General features: G+C 46.4%; 1 protein-coding gene across 2 annotated transcripts in view; it reads left to right on the plus strand.

The window, feature by feature from the left end:
• Positions 1–13,400, plus strand: part of DNMBP (dynamin binding protein) — a 97,078-nt gene extending 83,678 nt beyond the window's left edge. For both annotated transcript variants that reach the window (XM_084754820.1, XM_084754821.1), the window contains 6 exons: positions 2,581–2,709; positions 5,173–5,505; positions 5,985–6,164; positions 7,469–7,667; positions 9,574–10,124; positions 12,017–13,400. In XM_084754820.1, the coding sequence (XP_084610946.1) occupies positions 2,581–2,709; positions 5,173–5,505; positions 5,985–6,164; positions 7,469–7,667; positions 9,574–10,124; positions 12,017–12,202 (1,578 nt within the window). In that variant the 3' untranslated portion in view covers positions 12,203–13,400. The remainder of the gene's footprint in view (positions 1–2,580; positions 2,710–5,172; positions 5,506–5,984; positions 6,165–7,468; positions 7,668–9,573; positions 10,125–12,016) is intronic.
• Positions 13,401–22,497: the final 9,097 nt, after the last annotated feature.

The raw sequence follows: 22,497 nt of genomic DNA on the forward strand, positions 1-22,497 counted from the left end.
TCTTTGCATTCTTCTACACGTGGCCATCCAATTTGACCAGCACCGTCTCCTGGAAATGCTGTCTTTTTTCCCCCAGTGTGTATTTCTAGCTTCTTTATCAACTATCAGGTGTGTATAGGAGTGTGGCTGTTCATCTGGGTCTTCAGTTTGACTCCATTTGATCACGTGCCTGTTTTTGTGCCAGTATCATGCTGTTTTTATTCCTAAAACTCGGTAGTACTGCATGAAATCGGGAATGGTGATCCCTCCAGCATTTCTTTGATTATTCAAGATTGTTTTACCTGAAACTTGTCCTTTCATGATATGTGATTAGGAGTTTGATGAGGATTGCGTTGAATCTGAAGAATGGTAGGTTGGCCATTTTTATTATATTAATCCTACTGATCCACAGGCATGGGAGATCTTTGCATCTCCTGATATCTTCTTCAGTTTATTTCTTCAATGTCTTAAAGGTTTTAGTCATACAAGTCTTTCACTTGCTTGGTTAGAGCTACCGCGAGGCTATTGCACAGGGTGTTGTTTCCTTGATCTCCTTTTCAGTCCATTTGTATATAGGAGGGCTACTGACTTTTCTGAGTTAATTTCCTATCCAGCCACTTCACTGAAAATGTTTAGCAACTGTGGCAGCTTCCTGGTGGAACTTTTATGGTCACTTATGTATACTATCATATCATCTGCATAGAAAGATACTTTGGCTTCTTCCTTTCCAATTTCTGTCCCCTTGATGTCGCTCTAGCTGAGATTTCAAGTACTATATTGAACGGGTATGGAAAGAGTGGGTAACCTGTCTTGTTCCTGATTTTAGCAGAATTGCTTGAGTTTCTCTCCGTTTAAGTTGCTGCTGACTGTGGGCTTGCTACAAACTGCCTTTATTATGTTGAGGGGTGTCTCTTGTGTCCCTACCCTCTCCACGATTTTTATCATGAAGGGAAGTTGGATTTTGTCAAAGGACTTTTCTGCATCTAATTAGTTGCTTTTGTCTCTGTTTATTTATATGGTGGATTACGTTTATCAGTTTATATATGTTGCCCATTCCTTGCAGTTCTTGCATGAAACCTACTTGGTCATGGTACATGATCTTTTTGATGTGTTCTTGGATTCTATTTGCAAGTATTTTATTGTTACTTTTTGCATCTATACTCATAAGGGAAATTGGTTTGTAATTCTCTTTGTTGGGTCTTCATGTATCAGGTTTAGCTATCAAGAGTAACTGGCCTTATGAAACAAATTGGGGCAATGTTTCTTCCATTTCTGTTTTGTGGAATACTTTGAAGAGTCTTGGCATTAGTTCTTCCTTGAAAGTCTGGTAGAATTCTGCACTAAAACCATCTGGCTCTGAGCTAATTTTGGTTCAGACTTTTAATGACTGCTTCTAGTTCACTAGGGCTTATAGGTGTGTTTAAATTGCTTATCTGATCTAGATTTAACTTTAGTATAAGTGATATGTTTCAAGAAAATTACCCTTTTTTTTTTTTTTTTTTAGATTTTCTAATTTAGTGGATACAGGTTTTTAAAGTCTGTCCTCATGGTTCTTTGGATTTCTCAGGTGTCTGTTGTTATGTTTCCCTTTTCATTTCTAATTTTGTTAATTCACATCTTCTCTCTCTACCTTTTAATTAATTTGGATAAGGGTTTGTCAATCGTGTTAATTCTCAAAGAACCAACTCTGTTTCATTGTTTCTTTATATTTTTGTTTGTTTCTATTTTATCGATTTCAGAGCTGTGTTTGATTATTTCTTGACATCTATATCTGAGTGTAATTTCTTTTTCTTCTACATCTTTCAGATATACTGTTTCTAGTGTGTGGTCTTTCCAGTTTCTTTTTGTGGGTACTTAGTGCTATGAGCTGTCAGAACCGTAAGAACTCTAGGAACAGGGGACACTGCAGGGCACTGGGCGGGCTCTGGCCATTGCTCTTCTCTCTGACTTCTCGAGATTTAGTAGAACACCACGTGTGTGTGCACTGCAGGGTGGCTGCTGCTTCTTCATCATAAGGGGCTGTCATTGTCTCTCAAGCTCTGCCTGTCCTGGAATTCAAGGAGATCCACCTGCCTCTGCCTCCCAAGTGCTAGGATTAAAGGCGTGCGCCACCACCACCCTGCCCCACACTTTTTTCTTTTTAGTCTTTTGTTTTTCTTTATTTGTTTTGTTTTGTTTTTTGTTTTTCCAGGCAGGGTTTCTCTGTGTATCCCTGGTTGTCCTATAGACCAGAATTCTCTCTGTAGACCAGACTAGCCTTGAACTCCCAGAGATCCACTTGCCTCTGCCTCCTGAGTCCTGGGATTAAAGGTGTGTGCCACTACCACCAGCTTTTTTTTTTTTTTTAATCTTTATTAAACAACAACAACATTTTCCTGCTGGGGTATAGAAAGTGCTAAGCTGATAAATTCATGAGTGTTTCTCTAGCTGCAGTTCTTTTCTCTGGGCCCATACATCATTTAGAAAGGCATACCTGTTTCAAAGTGAAAGCATTTCGCAAGGGGAGGTTTGCGTGGCAGGATCAGTGCACGGGTGCTGCACAGGGCGCTGAGGACCAGGACATGCTTTGCAGTTTGACTGTGTCTTTCTCGTGCGCTCCAGGAGTCTGCATGTGTGAAAGTGGTGGCAGCCATGAGCATGTGGGATCTGTGCGTGGAGAGGGGACACCATGACCTGGAGCAGTTCGAGAAGGTGCATCGCTACATCAGTGACCAGCTCTTCACGCGCTTTGTGAGTGACTTTGTGCAGCCCCCTCTCCAAGGCTTCCTGCCTTTCTCAGAGGGCAGCTCGCACTTCCCTCCCACAGAGCCCAGGGGCGTCTCTCACCATGTGCATCAGAACTTCCCAAGGGGGGGGGGTTCTTTAATTGCTAGGAATTGTGTGTGCCTAGGGTTTGCCAGCACTCTCTGTAGCGAGTAAGGCTAAAGCAGGTGTGCACACTGGAAACTTCCAGGGGCTCCAACAGGAATTCTCTAAGTGATGTCTGAGGAGGGCTGGGGATGGCTCAGCTGCTGAAGTGCCCAGTGAAGGACTGAAGGTCTTTTTTTTTTTTTTTTTTGGCTTTTTGGCTTTTTGGCTTTTTTGGGACAGAGTCTTTTACAAAACCCCGATTGTCCTAGAACTCACTATGTAGACTTACAGAAATCCTCCTGCCACTGCCTCATGAGTGCTAAGATTAAAGGTGTGCCACTATGTCTGGCCTGAGGACCTAAAATTCTATCTCTAGTGTTTTTGTTGTTGTTGTTGTTGTTTTTATTATTATTTATTTATATATTTTTGGTTGTTTGTTTTTGTTTTGTTTTTTGAGACAGGGTTTCTCTGTGTAGCCCAGGCTGGTACCTAACTCATAGCCATCCACCTGCTTCTGCCTACCTGAGTGCTGGGATTAAAGGCATGCACCACCACCCCGGCCTCAGTACTCTTGTTAAAAAATAGCAGTATGGTGGTGCACACCTGTAGTCTCAGCACGGGGAGGTAGGGGCAGGTAGCTCACTGGCCAGCCATTCAAGCCTACTTGGTATATTTCAGGGCAGCAAGAGACCTTTCTCAAAAATAGGTAAATGGCTCCCGAGGAACGACACAAGGGCACCTACCCCCCACTTCTGATAATGCCCCCCCAATCAGACAGATCGTGCACTACCGAGTACCTGTTTATGTTTTTATGTGTTCAGTGGCATACTCTCAATGTCTGCCTTCCTAGAAGCAATAAGAGAAAAATACCTTCTGGAGAGTTGGCATCACCATGCAGTACTGACTAATTGTTGGTTCTCTCCCTTCCTGATGCTGCGACCCTGCAGCGCAGTTCCTCATGCTGTGGTGCCCCCAGCCAGAACATTATTTTGTTACTACTTCATCATTGAAGCTTTGCTATTCTTTTTTTTTTAAAGATTTATTTAATTATTATTTATACATATTCTGCCCACATGTGTGCCTGCACACCAGAAGAGAGCATCAGATCTCATTGTAGATGGTTGTGAACCACGATGTGGTTGCTGGGGAATTGAACTCAGGACCTTTGGAAGAACAGCCAGTGCTCTTAACCTCTGAGCCATCTCTCCAGCCCTGCTTTGCTATTCTTATGAATTGTAATGTAAATATCTGATATGCGGCCCCGTGAAAGGGTCAGCTCCTAAAGGTTCAGAACTACTGGACTAGAAACTGAGAGGACACACTCCCAGAGTTAAGCACTCAGTCTGCAGTTAAAAAATCTAGCCCAAGGGGCATGTCTCATGAAAGTCTTCACTTACCAGTAAAGTGGGATAGAGGTGAGGACATCCTAAGGTGAGGGAAATATAGGAGATAAGGAAATAGATGGATCCAGAGGGTCCTAGAAACCTACAAGAAGAACACTATGATGGGCGGATCTGAGCCCAGGGGTTCTACTCGATCTATGGAGCCAACCCAGGACAATACATGCAGTCATCATCAAACCCCTACCTAGATCTAGCCAAGGGACAGAACATTCTCCACAGTTAAGTGGAGACTGGGGACTGACTTTCACACGAACTCTGGTGCCCCATATTTGGCCATGTCCCCTTGATGGGGAGGCCCGATGGCACTCAGAGGAAGGATAGCAGACTACCAAGAAGAAACTTGATACCCTAGCATCATATTCAGGGGGAGGAGGTCCCCCTCAGTCACAGTCATAGGGAAGGGGACTGGGTTAAAGTGGGAGGGAGGGAGGAATAGGAGGATGCATGGGATGGGATAGCAATTGAGATGTAATATGAATGATTTTATTTTTAAATTTTAATAAAAGATGAAAAAAATAACTTAAATAAACTTATACATAAAAAAAAAAATCAAGCTTTGTAGACAGCGCATGTATTGGGGTTACCTCGCAGACTAGTCACACAGCACCTGAGGTGTACAGTAGCATTCATCAGCAAAGAAGCTAAAGAGGGAGCGACCTAGCTGGCAAAGGTCCAGTGTGAGGGTGAAGCACAGTGGGGCGTCGGGTCTACACAGGGTCACCTTGGCCGTAGAGCAAAGAGGGGTATAAGACATGAGCAAATCAGCCTTAAAAGTGCTTTGGGGACAAAAGTGAGGCGCTTACCAGATGAGCAGCATGACTAGTTTTGTTTTTGAGACAGCCCTGGCTGTCCTGGAACTCAGAGCTCCACCCTCCTCTGCCTCCCAAGTGCTGGGATTAAAGACGTGCCTGGCTGCAGCACGCCGCTCTTGTCCCCGCAGAAGGAGAGGACCGAGCGGCTGGTCATCAATCCCTTGAACCAGCTGTTGAACATGTTCACGGGGCCCCACAAGCTGGTGCAGAAGCGCTTCGACAAGCTCCTAGACTTCTACAACTGCACGGAGCGGGCGGAGAAGCTCAAGGACAAGAAGACTCTGGAAGAGCTGCAGTCAGCCCGAAACAACTACGAGGCCCTGAACGCCCAGCTGCTGGACGAGCTGCCCAAGTTCCAGCAGTATGCCCAGGGCCTCTTCACCAACTGCATCCACGGCTACGCCGAAGCCCAGTGTGACTTCGTGCAGCAGGCACTGGAGCAGCTGCAGCCGCTGCTGTCCGTGAGTCCGCCCCTCTACCGGGCCCTGTCAGCTCTGGGCTATGATGCGTACTTTCTGGAACTCATGGGAGGGTCACTTAGGTCCTGCCTGTCAGGGACCTGCCCAGTCATGGTGCCATGACGCCTCTGGTTGTTTGAACATCTTTTTCTGTCTTGAGCAGTTTCTAGAGGGCGGGCTCAAAGCCAGTGGACAGGGTGCCTTGTTTCCTGCATCAGCTGCCCTATGATTCAGCCGCCTACAGCTGACCATAGTGTGCAGTGGCTCTAAAGCGGTGGTTCTCAGCCTGCGGGTCACAACTCCTTTGCCTGGGCATCGAACGATGCTTTCACAGGGGTCGCCTAAGACCGTTGGGGTCACCACAACGGGAGGAGCTATATTGAAGGGTCGCAGCACTAGGAAGGCTGAGAGGCACTGCTCTCAAGACCCTGTCAGGTCCAGGCATCTTTCATCTGTGTCCTCTCCTTCCCTATGGTCTGCAGTTGCTGAGGGCCACCGACCGGGAAGGCAACTTGATCGCCATCTTCCACGAGGAGCACAGCCGGGTTCTACAGCAGCTCCAGGTCTTCACCTTCTTCCCGGAGTCCCTCCCAGCTCCCAGAAGGCCCTTCGAGAGGAAAGCCACAGACCGCCAGTCAGCGCGGAAGCCCCTCCTGGGCATGGTGAGTAGACACCTAGTGTGGCTCCCAGGACTGACCTTGTCTTTTCCCTTCCTCATCCCTAACCCAGATAGTAGTTGACAGTCGCCAGCCCTGCCTCACAGGGCCGTTACCAGGCTTAACTGAGATGAGGCATGGCGTTGCCCAGCACAGAAGCACCGTGCAGGTGGACATTAATAATGAAGAGCCTGCTGTGCCTCGGCCTGTGAGGAGACTGGTGCGTGTTTGGACTTTTCATAGTAAATGGAAGGCCTAAGGTTGTCAGTCAGGCCTGTTCCTACCCAGGCTGTTTCCCCGAGCATCACTGATGCGGTTGCTGGTACCCGACTGGGACCACCTTGAGTCCTGATGTGACTCTAAAGCTACCTCCTAAATCAGTCTGGGATCTTAGTAAAGCATTGATGATTAATGAAGGGAAACCAGTTAGAGACTCATTCTGTCAGGCCTCCTTCTGGTCACGTGTGAGGAAAGCTAGCACGGCCAAACTGTTAATGGCTTCTTTACCTGGAATAGCACTGTGGCTTGTGGGTAAGATATCCCAGGTCATATGGGCTCCCACCCAGAAGAACCCGTGGCCTTCCTGTCTTAGCCATTTGCTCCATGGAACCCATGCGCGGTCCTTTATGAGGGAGCATTGGGTTTGTTAATGCCTTTAGTTTTTCATTTTTAAGATTTTTTTGTTTTAAACTATGTGTGTAGGTGCCTGTGAAATCCAAAAGAGGGCATTGAATTCTCTGGGGCTGCAGTTACAGATGGTCGTATGCTGTCTGACATGGGTGCACAGGTCTTCTGCTCTTGCAGTGAGCTCCCTTGACCCCTGAATCATCTCCAGCTGTTTAATTTAATTCTCATTATCTAAGTTTACCTAGCAATGTATAAGACTTAGTAATACACTGGGTACTTGGATTATTTTTTTTTCCATTTTAAGTTTCATTTTATTTTGGTACTAGTCATTGAACTCAAGGCTTTGTGAATGTTAAAAATATGCTCTACTACTGGGCTACAGCACCCTCCCCCAGCCCCAGTATTTTGATTATTTAGTAGCATTTTAATCTTATTTTTGTTGGTATTTTTATTTTTGCATAAAATAAGGGTGTTAGCTTGCCTCATAGCTTCAGTGACACCAAAACATTTCCCAAAGGACTGCGATTTTTACCTGACACAGCCTGACTTGGTTATAAAAGTGTCCTTTGTGGCTGGGTGGCTCAGGGCTGGTGCCTCGCTCCTTCGCTGGCAGGTTGAGATTAAAACACAGTGCTAGGGTGAAGGGCGGGGTGGGTCTCTTACTGGCCCTGTTGTCCCTTCAGCCAAGCTACATGCTGCAGTCGGAAGAGCTGCGGAGCTCCCTGCTGGCCAGGTACCCACCCGAGAAGCTCTTCCAGGTGGGACGGAACTTCAACGCTGCTCAGGACTTGGATGTCTCCCTTTTGGAAGGCGACCTGGTGGGCGTGATCAAAAAGAAAGACCCCATGGGCAGTCAGAACCGCTGGCTCATCGACAATGGAGGTGAGGAAAGATGCGCGCCTTTGACTAACGGGGAGGTAATGTAGAAGGGCCCTGAGTGCGTGCTGCCCACGTTGATACTGAAGTCTCCTGCTTCAGACTTCTTCCAGAGACGACTCTGTTACTTATTTATCCTGAAGGTGTTGCCATCTTTTTCTTGTCCTCTGATTCTGGAAACTGTGTGAGTTTAATGCCCGTGCTTTTGTCAGCTTTCCCCTGTAACCATGGTACTTCATGGCTGTTGGAGAGTGACTTGAAGCCAGACAGTTCATAGCTTTCTTCTTTTTATTTTTGGAGGAGGACTAGGCACTTTAGTGTAATCCTTTTCCCCACAGTTCCAAACTCCAGCAAGTTGAGAAAGACAGGGCCTTTTCAGACCCTCTTGTCAAAACCTGAATGGAGCATCGGGAACAAATTTGTAATCCTAACTCACCTTTCCCAACATGACTCACTATATACTTTGCTGTTGAGGGTTATAAAATAGATAAGTATTTGACATTTCTCAAATCAAAACAAACAAACAAACAAACAAAAAACCAAAAACAACAACAACAAAAACCAGCTATGAGTTTCAAAGCCCGTAACCCAAGTGTTCTGATACTTGGGGGACATAAGCCAATTTTTATCATTTTGGGGTTTCTTTAAAAGCATCTTGTGGGCTGGGCAGGTGCCTCGGTTGCTAGTGCTTGACCAGCCTGAGGTTTGAGTTCAGACCCAGAATCCATGTAAAAAGCCAGATGACATACCTCACACTGTGTCCAAAAACAGCCTCCCATGCAGGAGACACAGGAGAGCCCCTTGGATCTAGGAAGCTGGAATTCCTTCATGATCAGAGACCTAGGACTGAAACAAAGAAAAAAAAATGCAGTAAGACTAAAATAATGGCTGCTCTTCCAGAGGTCCTAAGTTCAATTCCCAGCAACCACATGGTGGCTCACAACCATCTATAATGTGATCTGATGCATACTGTATACATAATAAATAAATCTTAAAAAAAAAAGACTAAAATAATGCTAGCGTTTCATTAAAAATCACGAGGGAGACACTTCTCACTCATGGAGTCACATGCCATGGGTCTGTGCGCCTCAGATTTCTCTTCTGTAGGACAAGAACCGCTTTTGTGTTTAGAATGTGTGGCCGAGAGCTCTCTGTCATTGTCATAGTTACTTGTCGAATCAAGCACATGCTAAACAGGACTGTGTGCTGGACCAGAGTCGTTATCCTAGGCTGGAATGCTTAGAGCAGCCACACATTCCCTGGCCCTCAGATGGTTCTGGTGTGTGGAGGGACAGTGCAGGTGGCCGTTCTGAGGGGCTGAGGTTACAGGTTATTGTTTTTAAATAAATGTGATTTAAAATTTTTATTTTATTTTTCACTGTTCTGTCAATCATCCACAGGCATCCTTACCATTTTAGCGTTGTGGAGCTGTAAAGCTGTAAGGATGGCTTAGAACGGAGCCACAGATATGGCTCATCTCCTGGTCTTGGATGTTGCAAGCTATTGCATCACTAAGCACTTGATTTTGTCACTCTTGCCTGGCTTTTTTTTTTTTTAGTTTGACTGAAGGTATGTCTGTGCACCACATATGCCTGGTGCCTGTGGAAGCCAGAGGTGGCATTGGGCCCCCTAGAACTGGAGTTCTGGATGGTTGTGACCCCTGTGTGGGTGCTGGGAGTCAAACTCCGGCCTCCAGAAGAACAGCTGCTGCTCTCAACTTCCCAGCTGTGGCTCCCGTTGACCTAGATTTTAAACTGTATTTTGTAAATTCTCTGACCCCCACTATACACACACACACACACACACACACACTCTCTCTCTCTCTCTCTCTCTCTCTCTCTCTCTCTCTCTCTCTCTCTCTCTCCCTCCCTCCTCTTGCTCCAGGCTGAGGCTGTTTTCTTTCCTCTCGCAGTCACCAAAGGCTTTGTGTACAGCTCCTTCCTGAAGCCTTACAATCCGCGGCGCAGCCACTCCGACGCTTCCGTGGGCAGCCACTCCTCCACAGAATCTGAGCACAGCGGCTCCTCCCCCAGGGTCCATCATCGGCAGAACAGCAACAGTGCCTTAACCTTAAACTCCAACAGCATTACTGGGTCCTCCACCGCGGGACTTTCCCCGAAGCAGCCTCAGGATGCACCTTTGCTAAAGGACTGTGACCAAGGAACTCTCGCGTCCTTGAACAGGGGGAGTCCAGAAACTGGACCTTCCAGGGGCTCCTCAGACCCAGACTCTGCCTGGCAGCACAGGCCAGGGGACGCTGCCGAGGGCGCCAGAGACATCAGCCAACCCGCTTTGACCGTGAGGGGCTGCCAGCGAAGCTCCAGGCATCCACAGGCGGTCGGTTACTCTGTACCAGGGCAAAATGAACAAGGCTATGACTCCATAAGAGGAAGTACACGAGCCTGTCAGACTCCAGAGGACAGAAACAGAGGGCTTGGAAGTGGAGAGACAGAAGGCAACCAGGTACGCATCCCCCGCTCCTGTCCAGCTCCAGAGTGTAGGCAGATGTGCAAGCCCCCCCTACACACACAAACACACACACACACACACACACACACACACACACATCGTCCCCAGGGCCCTTCTGTTTTATGACTACGCATTTAAAAGATGCCAAGGTGAAACCTTTTTTTTTTTTTTTAAACTCTTCAAACCCATTAATTCTTCCAGTGTGGAAGCTGCTATGTAACCCACCCATTCTGGCTTTTTTTATACCTTGGTATGTTTTTGTTCCTAGAAATCTAGAGATGAAATGCAGTGCTGTTTCAGTTTTTCCTGGTTTGATATGGCAGGCTCCTGCCTGCGAGCCAGGCGTCACCTTTCTGTCCTGTGTGTTGGTCCCGCACTTTGACTAGAGGCTGAACCTTGGTTGCCGATGCGCCCGCAGCAGTGATTTCCTAAGCAGAGTTAGGAGATGTGGGCTGTGTTGTGTTGCCCCTGCTGGAGTCCGGAATCCAAAAGCCAGTTCTCAACTCCCCGTTGTGGCTTTCATGCCACCACTGAGGGTGGCACCTGCTGGCTTCTGTCTAGTGATTCTCTATGCTGACAGCCCAGGGCAAACACCAGTTCTGACCCTGAGTGGACAGTATTCCAGACATATTGACAGGAAACGCAGCTCTAGCCTCACGGACTTGCTGAGCCTGTCCTGAAGCAGCTAGCCCTTGGGTGTGTATCTGGCCCTGAGGCCTCACAGCTTCGCCCACCACCAAGCACCTGCCACCCCCGTGTTGTGCCCTCCTCAAAACACCTACAGATCCCACAGATCGCCTTGTGTGTATGTGTGTGTTTAAATTTTTTTATTAATTTATTCATATTATATCTAAATTGTTATCCCATCCCTTGTATCCTCCCATTCCTCCCTCCCTCCTATTTTCCCCTTATTCCCCTCCCCTATGACTGTTCCTGAGGGGGATTACCTCCTCCTGTATATGCTCATAGGGTATCAAGTCTCTTCTTGGTAACCTGCTATCCTTCCTCTGAGTGCCACCAGGCCTCCCCCTCCAGGGGATGTGATCAAATATGAGGCACCAGAGTATGTGAGAAAGTCAGACCCCACTCTCCACTCAGCTGTGGAGAATGAATGTCCTGTCCATTGCCTAGATCTGGGGGGTTCGACGTTTACTGCATATATTGTCCTTGGCTGGTGCCATAATTTGAGCAGGACCCCTGGGCCCAGATCTGCCTTTCTTGCTTTGAGATTAATCGTTTATTATTACTTTAATTTGGCTTGGGGTTTTGCTTTGCTTTTCTGCTCTGAAATGGAGCCTAGAGTTTGGGGCATGCTAAGCTGGGGGCCTGGGCTACACTGATAGATAATTTCTAGGTGGAATACAGAATCCGGGCATAGGAAGGGTCCCCCATAGATCGTCTGTCTTCCATGGCCGAAGCTTCCTGCTATTCTTTAAGGCTATTGTGAAAAATGAAGGTCTGCATGTTTGAGCGGTTTTTGTTTTTGAGCAGAGTCTCACTGTGTATCTTGGCTGGCCTCCTCCATCCTCTGCCTTCTGAGCCCTGGCATAAGAGCATTTGCCACCATACTGAGGTAGTTCCAATTTTCTTTTCCTCTGCCCTGTTCATTATGGAATACTCCAGTCATATAAGCTACTTAAACTCTTAAGTTAAATCAGATTAAAAATTCAGCTTTTAGCCAGGTTGTGGCGCACGCCTTTAATCCAAGCACTCTGGAGGCAGAGGCAGGCGGATCTCTTGAGTTTGAGGACAGCCTGGTCTACATAGAGATATCCTAGAAAAACCAAAAAAAACCCCAAAAAAACAAAAACAAAAACACCGTAGACGGTTGTCCTCACAGCGTTGCTGCAAGCAGGTTCCTAACCCTCTCTCTTTCCCTCACACAGGTCTATTTTGCCGTCTATACCTTCAAGGCTCGAAACCCAAATGAATTGAGTGTGTCAGCCAATCAGAGACTCAGGATCCTTGAGTTTAAAGATGTCACAGGCAATACCGAGTGGTGGTTGGCTGAAGTTAATGGGAAAAAGGGCTATGTCCCATCCAATTATATCAGAAAAACTGAGTACACCTGAGCCCAAGTTGCTTTCCACCCTCTGCTGCCACTTTCCGTCTGCTGAAAGGTTCTGGTGGGCTCCGGGCGCCTGTTCCTGAGCAGGGCCCCACCACACTGCTTATTCATAACAAGGAGCACAAGATAAGCTTTGGGATGTACACTTTGATGCTCGATAGAATTTGAAGTGGGTGGACCCCAAGGCTTGCCGACGATTCCGTGACCACAGGAAGCTGGTGTCAGCTATGGGGAATGAGAGGTTCCCAATCAGAAAAGCAGTGTTGTACGTGGGAAGCTGTGCCACGTACACTGTGTGCTCTGTGGTCGCCTCAGCAGTCACAGGAAGAAGAGGAGCGGGCTCTGAGAGCTCCTCCATTGTGCCTCCGCACGTGGTAACGGCTTTGTCATGATCACACTCAACCTGGTGCTTCAGAGTGTCTGAGACACTTGTGGTTGCCTAGCAACCTTCTCTCTCTGACACTTGCTCCTCATTCCTAGGTCTTAAAGTGCTAACCTTGTTTATTTCACCGCTTTCCTGTTTAGTGTTTACATCTTCCCTGATACTCATTTCAACTCTGTGTGGTACCCTGGTATCTCCTAACCTTTCTCCCTGTATGCAGTAACTGACAGACTTTCCTAGACCAGCAGGGTCAGTACTCCCGCCAGCCACTGAAAGTATTAGTTCTGCCGGGCAGAAGCCTGGATGCTTCCCTTCCACCAGAGAGCTCTGCTGTCATCTGCTTGCATCCACATATGCTCAAGACAATCCACGTGCCTTGAGGTAGGTAGGATCATTGGCCCCACAAGATGTGTGTCTTAGACTTGGAAATAGTAATTTTCTTTCTCACCACCGACTGCCATATACTTCAGAGGCAACATTCAAAGCCAAACAGATGCTAAAGTGCCTAGCGAGACCTCGCACCCAAGACTGGAAGGTGTTCACTAAACCCTCATGTGAAGGAACAGCCCCAGAGCCGGAGACTGTGTCAGCGCCTCTGACTCTCCAGATCTTTCCCGGATCGGAGCCTCCCTTGGACCAACCTTCCAGCTGCTGTTCCTCCAGCTGCATGTGTGGCCTTAAAATCCTGGTGAATCAGCACACGCCTGTGGATGCGCCATCCACGGCTTTTACGCCATCGTCCTGGCCCCTTACGAAGTGTTCATGTTTAGAGATGTTTATATTTAAATAGCTATTTTATAAATAAAAGCATTTCTATTGACCATAAGTGTCTTTTCTTCATCTTGAGTCTGAACCTTCTTTCTCATCCTTGCCCAGGGGAGACAAAGAGAGCCTCATTTTCTTCTAGTACTTCTACAATTTATGGTCATATATTTGAGTCATTGATTCAGTCTAAGGCTTTTTCCCCCTTTGTTTTGGGGGGGTGGTGTATTGTTTTTAAAATACAAAATTCCAGTCATTTGATTTTACCAATAAAGACTCGGGCCAGATGTGTGGTGGAAACCTGCTAGGTCAGTCAGAGAGGCAGAGAAAGCGCCCAGCCGACCTTCCTGCTCAGCTCTTGCCCCAGAAGGAAAACGCCCTTTGTCCTTCACGATGTCATAAATACCTCAACTCAATTTCCCTTCTTTTTGTTTACTTACGTTCACGCCTTGTCAGCTATTTACTTACTCTGCCTCTTGACCTAGGCTTAACTTTATTTAATTCTGTGTATAGAAAGCCCTCGGATAAAAGGTGTGCACCAGGGCTGAGCTACACCACAACCACCTGTTTATAATAAACAGAAAGCTCTTGGATTAAAAGTGTGTGCTGGGGCAGAGCCATACCACAACTAGAAACAAGTTTTTCCAGTACATAATCTGGGAGTGGACAGTGTGATTAAACCTTCTACAACAGTGGCTTTGCTTGATCCTGTTACATAGCCCAGGCAGGTCTCAAATGAGATTTTCTTGCCTCACCTGGGTGGTGAAGTTAAAAGTGTATGTGCCCTGAAAACCAGCTTTTGAGTTTTTTGTTTTTAATATAATCTGAGCTGTTGGGTGTATGGTGTGCACCTTTAATCCCAACACTTACGAGGCAGAGGCAGGATCACATCCTGGCTTTCCTTTCTGTTGAGTTTTTTTAAAATTTATTTATTTATTTATTTATTTATTTTAATGTATATGAATAATCTGTCTTCACACACACCCAGAAGAGCGCATCAGATCCCTTGTTCAGGTTCTGAATTTCTTCCTCCATGAGTGTTGTCACCGTACAAGAATTATGTTCCCAGCTGGGTAAGACACTGGTCACGTCACCCAGCAGCCTGCGCAGCACTGTCCAGCACTATGAAAATGAGCCAGAAATATGGCTATGTATGAACCCATGACTGGGGAGTTCACAGCCCCGCCCCCCATGAACCGATTACTACTACTATGCTAAATGCACGTATCAAACTGCCCTCTAAATTCCTGTCTCCCCGAGAGTTAGAGCGCCCAGGCCTCCTCAGGGACATTTGCCACTGGATGGTGGTTAGCACAGAAACTCACAACTGGTCACAGTGCAGAGGGGAGCTCAGTGTCCAGCCACAAATGGTCAGATGTTACAGATGTTCCATTTCAGAGACCACATGTGGGCAGAAAGATGTAAGCCAGAGGTCAGGGAGTGCTGAGCAAGTCAAGGGAAGGAGTTCTTGAGCCCCACCCTAATCAAGGAGCTAAGGACTGTTAGTGACTTTCGGGGGAGGGGGTCTTATTTTCTTAAAGGTTCTAAATAGGTTAACTACACACCAATGGGTAGTCGCAACCTCCTGAGTATGTGGACAGCATAAGTTAGTTGAGGGTTATTAAAACAAAATCCAGGAAGTTGGGGCTCGGGGTGATGAGTTAGGGAGAAGAGAGTGCATTGGATATGATCAAATACATAATAGGGAACAATATTTTGTAATTACGTTGGCTAGTTCATGCACTGGGCATTCTGCAGTATGTACGGCTCATGAATAAGCTTACACAATTTTTGTTGTTTTAGAGACAGATTTTCTCTGTGTAGCCTTGGCTGTCCTGGACTCACTTTGTAGACCAGGCTGGCCTCGAACTCACATCAGTCTGCCTGCCTTCGCCTCCCGAGTGCTAGCATTAAAAGCATGCACCACCGCTGCCTGGCTAAGCTTACACAATTTTTGTCAATGGAAAATTTAAGGCTAAAACATCCACGCAGTGTAATCAGCAAGTTGGAGGGGCTCTGAGGGCCACACCAAGGACTACAGAGTTGACTACAACTCCAACCTAGCAAGTCCCCTAGGTGATTTGTGTGCTCAGTAAAGGTCGAAGAGGTATGTATCTTGGGGATCCTGTTCCTGGGGGGTTTCTGTTACTGGGACAAAACACTATGACCGAAACAACTTGGGGAGGAAGAGGTTTATTTGGATAACAACCTGAGTCACAGTCCATTGAGAGAAGGCAAGGCAAGAATTCAAACCCAGCAGAAACTAGGAGGTGCAGCCGATGCTGAGGCCATGGAGGGGAGCTGCTCACTGGCTTGCTCAGCCTGCTTTGCTGAAGGACCCAGGACCACCAGCCCAAGGATAGTACCACCAGGCTGGGCCCTCTCGCAATAATAACTATTAAGAAAATGGTCAACACACTTGCCAATCTTATGACATTTTCTCAATTGAGATCCCTTCCACTTGGATGACTACACATAGCTTGTGTCAAGTTGGCATAAAACTAGCCAACACAGTGCCTGAGTAGGTAAAAAATTTTTTGCTTTGTTTGTTTAAGCAAGACTTCAAACTTCATACTTTGGTAAAAAACTGAGTTCGGAGACTAAATCTCATTTCTAAGTTGTACAATGACGAGGTGGCTGGGCCTTGTCTTTTGTTGTGGTTGTTGTTGCTGCTGCTGTAGGCATCTAAACTGTCTGACGTGGATCGCAGCGGAATTGGGTGTGTATTTCATGTAAAGCCATCAGAAAGAACCACATTCTTTCCCCAAGTCTGGTAATATACTAGTAAACCCAGCACTGGGGGCTCAGGAAGATGAGTAAGGTCATTAAAAAAAAGATGTATTTATTATTATACTGTGTTCTGCCTGCATGTAACACCTACATGCTAAAGAAGAGGGCACCAGATCTCCTTATAGATGGTTGTGAGCCATTGAATTGCTGGGAATTGAACACAGGACCTTTGAAAGAACAGCCAGTGTTCTTATTCTCTGAGCCGTCTCTCCAGCCCGAGTAAGGTGTTGTTGTTGTTGTTGTTTTCAAGACAGGGTTTCTCTGTGTAGCCTTGGCTGTCCTGGACTCCTTTGCAGACCAGTCTGGCCTCAAACTCACAGCAATCCGCCTGCCTCTGCCTCCCGAATGCTGGAATTAAAGGTGTGCACCACCACACCCAGCGAGTAAGGTCATTTTTAAAAGCTGACTTTATTTGTTTCATGTGCATGTCTCTGAATGTATATCACACATTTGAGGTGCCTGCCAAACCCAGAAGAAGAGAGTCTCAGATCCCCTGGAGCAGGAGTTGCAGGAAGCTATGAGCTATTCAGTGTCGGTGCTGGGACAGGACTCCAGTCCTCTGCAAGGGCAGCAAGTGCTCTTAACCACTGAGCCATCTCTCCCACCCGTAAAACTGCAGTTTTGATACAGAGTCTATGTAGCCCAGACTGGCCTCAAATACATGATCCTCCCATAGCAGTCTCTTGAGTCGCATGTGTCACCACACTGGCCTGAGCAGTTCATTTTTAATAGAACTTTTTGGGTTTTGTTTGTTTGGTTTGGTTTTTGGTTTGTTTTGGGGGTTTGTGTTTTGGTTTGTTTAGTTCGGTTGTTTCTGAGACTGTCTCTCTACTTAGCCTTGGCTGTCCTGTTAACTCACTATGTAGGCCAAGCTGGCCTTGAACTCACAGAGGTCCACTTGTCTCTGCCTATTGAGGACTAGCATTAAAGGCCCAGCTTCTTAGAACTTTACTGACTGCCAGAAAAGTAGAGTTAGAAAGAGGCTCCAGCTGTTCCCGCACTAGAGGGGAAGTCACTGAAGAAGCCTCCACACGCCACGCCTGCTGCGCTGACTCAGTCTTTCTCCATCTGTCTGAAGTAGGTCTCTATTATTTCATCTGCTGAGTCACTAGAGCAGGCATGGATATGAGGACATTACATCCAGACGATGGAGATTGGGGGTCTCCCTTCCTCTCAAGATTATAACGAGAATCGCGTGAGATGGGTCTGCAGATGGCAGGCATGGTTCTGAGGAGGACTGCGTTTTCTGTCCCGTTTTAACTAATTTTGGACTCTGATCATGCAAGTTTCCAGGGCCAAGAATTGGCCCTATGAACACACCCAAGATGTGCACTTGATTTGAAGCCCTTTTCCCGGCCACTTCCCAGCTCACGTGCAGGATTCTAAGCTCTCCTCTAGAGTCCACGACACCTCATAGCAACAGATTCTTACAGTTTCCCTTTGCAGGTTTCAGCAGAGCAAAAGTGCCAGGCAGGATTAACACCCAGCAATCTCTCCACTGCCCTGAACTCCGTGGGCTGGGATTACGGGCATACGTCACAACACCTGACTCTAATTAAAGCTTCTGCAAAGTACTTGGGTGCCTGTGCCTCAACACTTAGTGAGACATCTTTTATTTTATTGGGGTTTTTTTTGTTGTTTGTTTTGCTTTGCTTTGTTTTATTTTTGAGACAGCTCTCTGCCTGTCTGGGAAGTCACTATGTAGACCAGGCTGGCCTTGAACTCACAGAGATTCACCTGCTGGGATTAAAGGCCTGTGTCACCAACACCCAGCCTAAGAGATGTCCTTTAAGAAGACACAGACACGATGCTTTCCTGGTGTAGTTGTGACGTGGCAGGAGGGAGAAAGTGAGAAGAGAGCCCTGGTCAGTAGAAGCACGCTCAGTCTGGAGGAACCGGGAGCACACAGGCTTGGAGGACTTTGCATCTGACCAGGGGAATCTGAAGACTCCTGCAGACCACGTCACAGAGCCACGCCTGTGCACCCACATGTCCAAACATCTGTGGTACACACAAGAGGAGTCAGGCCTCAAGCATTTCCTGTCATGACCACCCCCTTATGTGCAGGATCAAGAAAGCTAAGCATGATGGTCTTAATCCACCATTGTCAAAATCATGGCTTACTTTGCCCGGTGCCTTCACTATAGCCTTCCAGCTGAGAGCAGGGCATGATCAACCTTAATAGAATGCAGCTAAGTAAGACTGTTGCATCTTAGCTGGGAACAGGTGTGTTGATATAAGTCACCTGACTGCAGTGGATTTGCGTCACATTCACCACAGGTGCCCCTGGCAATCCTGGTTAGTCTATACCTGCAGTTTCCCAGCATGCTACACATAGAAAAGCCCTTCTAAATCTGCCCAACTCAAGCAATGGGTGAGTTTTAAGAATGCTCTTTATTCTCTAAATAAATGGTTTAGAAATATTGTTATTTGTGTACCTGCCACCCCAAAAAGGGCAGTAGTGTAGCTTAACATTCCTCTGTGTGTGTGTGTGTGTGCGTGTGCTCACACACAGGGGCTTGTGTAAGCACACTTCCCCTGAGCCCTTGAAGCTGCTTCTGTCTTTCCCCTGCTTCTTGGAGAGATTTTAGAATGACTCAGTCTTGCTGCTGCCCCAGTAAGTCCTCTCAAGCTACACTCTATGGAATTCTGGGTCTGTCTGACACGTTCCTCTGGCCTCACAGCACCTTGGATGGCTCTCATACAGCAGAACCAAGTGTCCTGGAACAGATGCCAGGCATGAGTGTTACCATCAGCTTTTAGTGGGGAGTAAAAGGCAGTGAGATAATTTGGGACCCCAACCACAGTAGGATTGGATGAGATAAAAATGTATCACTGGCTTGGTGAGTGATGCACACCTTTAATCCCAGCACTCGGGAGGCAGAGGCAGGAGGATCTCTGTGAGTTCAAGGCCAGTCTGGTCTACAAAGTGAGTCTAGGACAGCCCAGGCTACACAGAGACACCCTGTCTCAAAAAACAAAAACAAAAAACCAAAAACTACATGCTCTTTGGAAAACCTTATCAGTTTTAGCAGAGCCACTGGAGCTTGCCACTCTTTGTCACCTGTAGACCACTAACAGAAATCAGGACCAAATTAATTAAAGCAAACTTTTTAAAAAATTCACATACATAAGCTGCCTCCTCCTAAGTTAGCATTCAAGAGGTCAGCTTTGGACGTAGGAAAGATAACGCTTTTATAGCTCAGGGGTAAGTGATTTCCAAATGAGGGATTGGGCAGGCAAATAGCCGGGGATACAGAAGCAAGTAACAAGGTGGTCCTAACAACAGCATGTGGTTAATAATACCTTCTGAAACAAAGGTAGGGTTGCAAGGTGGTCATAACTTTTAAAAACAAAAACATACATAGTTGCCATTTTCTGGAACAGGCAACACAGAACTATTTGTAGTTGAGCTTACAGGTGGAACAGATGTGGCCCAAGCCTTGAGAAACACAGCTTTAATCATAAACAGAAATGAACCTAGTTCATCTCTACTATAAGATGGCTTTCAAGCTTAAGACGTGTAGAAGAACGTTAATTCAGAACACGACTGTTCTGGCAAGAGATCACATCCAAAGATCTTCTAGGTCTGTGTGATCCGGCTGGAATACAAACACACCTTTAATCCAGGAGACAGAGGCAAACAGATGTGAGTTCAAGGCCAGCCTGGTATACAGCAAGTATCAGGTAAAGAAAAGCTTAGATCTAGGGGTGGTGGCATATGCCTTTGATCCCAAACGAAGGTGAAGTTAATTTGTAGAAGTAAGCACCCATGTTTGAAAGTGATGTCTAATTGAGTGGCAGAAAAGGTGATGAATCAGAGATTTGACAGAACAGGACCTGCCCAACTCTCACAAGAGAGAGGAAAAGGAAGCTACTTAAGAGGCAGTTTTACCAGGACGATAGAGAGATGGGTTGCAGAGAGAGAACTCAGGTGAAGACCAAAGGAGCCAGAAAAGGAGAAGAAGCCAGAAGGTTAGAGCAGATTGTTGAGTTAGTTTGAGGCCAAGCAGAGTAATTCTGGGCTGAGAAGCCAGTTGGGAGAAGAGTTTGAGCCAGAGCAGCTGAGTTGAACCAGCCAGCCCAGAGCTCAGTACGACAAATAAGGGTGAGCTTATTAAGCAGTTAGTCTCAGAGGCTGAAAACATTCTAGGCCTAGGTTAGATTGTACAGAGGCTAGAAGCTTCCAGGACTAGGCATAGGTCAGCAGAAGGAGGCAGTAAGCCTCCCAGACAACAGCTGAGCCAGCAGAATAAAAGTGACTCTTACAAAAAGATGGAGGCAGGCTAGTTCATCACTTGCTGCCATAACAAATCACCACGTGGCTTAAAACATCAGAATTTCTTTCTTTCTTTCTTTCTTAGACAAGGTCTCTCTGTGTAGCCTTGGCTGTCCTGGACTTGCTTTGTAGACCAGGCTGGCCTCGAACTCACAGAGATCTGCCTGCCTCTGCCTCCCCAGTGCTGGGATTAAAGGCGTGCACCACCACTGCCCGGCAAAACATCAGAATTTAAAAACCAAGGACTTGTTCTTACTGGAGGCTTCAGGAGAGTGTTCCCTTCCCTTTTCTGACTTTATTTCTCAACTTGACCTTTCCCCAACCTCCAAAACCAATGCGTTTGTGTCTTCATTTGTCTCTCTGCTCTCGTGTCTTCACATGTCTCTCAGCACACACCTTCACATTCTTCTGGCTCCAAATGCCTGGCCTCCTTTGGTGTAACGCAGGCCTCACACACGCTCAGCAAGCGCCCCTCCACTGAGCCTCACCCCCAGCCACCAGGCCACCAAGTCAAATAACCCAGGATCCTTTCCATCCCAGTCCCTTAACTACAATGGCAAAATCCTGTTTCTGAGCCAAGCATGGTGGCACTCACCTTTAATCTCAGCCCTCAGGGAGGCAGAAGCAGGTAGATCTCCGTGAGTTCAAGGCCAGCATGGTCTACAAGAGAGTCCAGGACAGCCAGGGCCACACAAAGAAATCCTGTCTCGAAAAACAACCAAAAAATCTTGTTTTTGTAATGGAATGTGATATATTGTCAGGTTCTGTGGATTAAATTGTGAACATCACTATCATAGGGATATTTCTGAGGCAAATTGTAGGCATAAGGTTATTGTGTGGTTCAAATGCTGATTTCCGTACCCTCCATGTCTGCTTGCAATCCTTGATCTGAGAATCTCCTGTCTCAGTGTTGTGTAAACACTGCTCCCCAACTGTCCCCTATAGTGCCAATAAAGCAGTTTACAGCCAATCTCTGGGCAGAGGAGAAAATAGGGCGGGACTTCCTGCCAGCTAGGCGAGAAGGAGTTAGAAGAGGAAGTAGGGGATTCAGCGGTGGGAGAGGTACAAGAGACTTCAGGAGGAACTGGAGCAGGAAAGCTACAAAGTACAAGTATCTGGGATGAACGCTGGGAAAAAATCAGAGTAGTTTAGAGGGTTAAGAATAGAGTAATAGAGCCGGGCGTGGTGGCGCTCGCCTTTAATCCCAGCACTCGAGAGGCAGAGGCAAGTGGATCCCTGTGAGTTCAAGGCCAGCCTGGTCTACAAAGTGAGTCCAGGACAACCAAGACTACACAGAGAAACCCTGTCTCGAAAAACCAAAAACCAAAAAACAAAAACCAAAAAAACAAACCAAAAAAAAAAAAAAAGAGAGAGAATAGAGTAATAACTGTTCAGTTACTGTGTGTGTGAAGCTTATTATTAAACAAATATAAAAGTCCCAATTATTTGTGTGTTAGCTGGGTTAAGAGAGAAACTGAGAAACAAACACAGTTTTATAAAAATAACTCTAACAGCAAATCACTATTCTGATATGGAAACTTAAGCCTGAAAAACTTTTCTTCAAAGATTGAGAGAGTACATATATTTTAGGGAGTCAAGGCCTCAAAATCTGTTATGGACTTAACTCTATATTGCAATATGAAAGCAAATGTGGATAATATAAAAATAAAGGAGCAAGCGGGCATGATGGTGCACACCTTTAATCTCAACACTCGGGAGGCAGAGGCAGGCAGATCTCTGAATTCAAGGCCAGCCTGGTCTACAAAGTGAGTATAAGACAGGCAGGACTGTTAGACAGAGAGACCCTGTCTCAAAAAAAAAAAAGAGCATATCTGTGTCTTCCCAGCCAATCTGTTTTTAAAGATTAAAGGTTCAAACGAGCCTAACTTGTTTTATTTATTTTTTAAAGGTATATTTTTATGTTTATTTTTACCTGAAAGAGCTATTTCCTAGTGTAACTTTTTTTTTTCCGAGACAAGGTTTCTCTGTGTAGCCTTATCTGTCTTAGACTTTCTTTGTAGACCAGGCTGGCCTTGAACTCATAGTGACCCACCTGCCTCTGCCTCCTGAGTGCTGGGATTAGAGG

Source organism: Acomys minous (genome assembly GCF_964271855.1).
Source record: "Acomys minous genome assembly, chromosome: 2".
In the NCBI taxonomy this organism is placed as follows: domain Eukaryota; kingdom Metazoa; phylum Chordata; class Mammalia; order Rodentia; family Muridae; genus Acomys; species Acomys minous.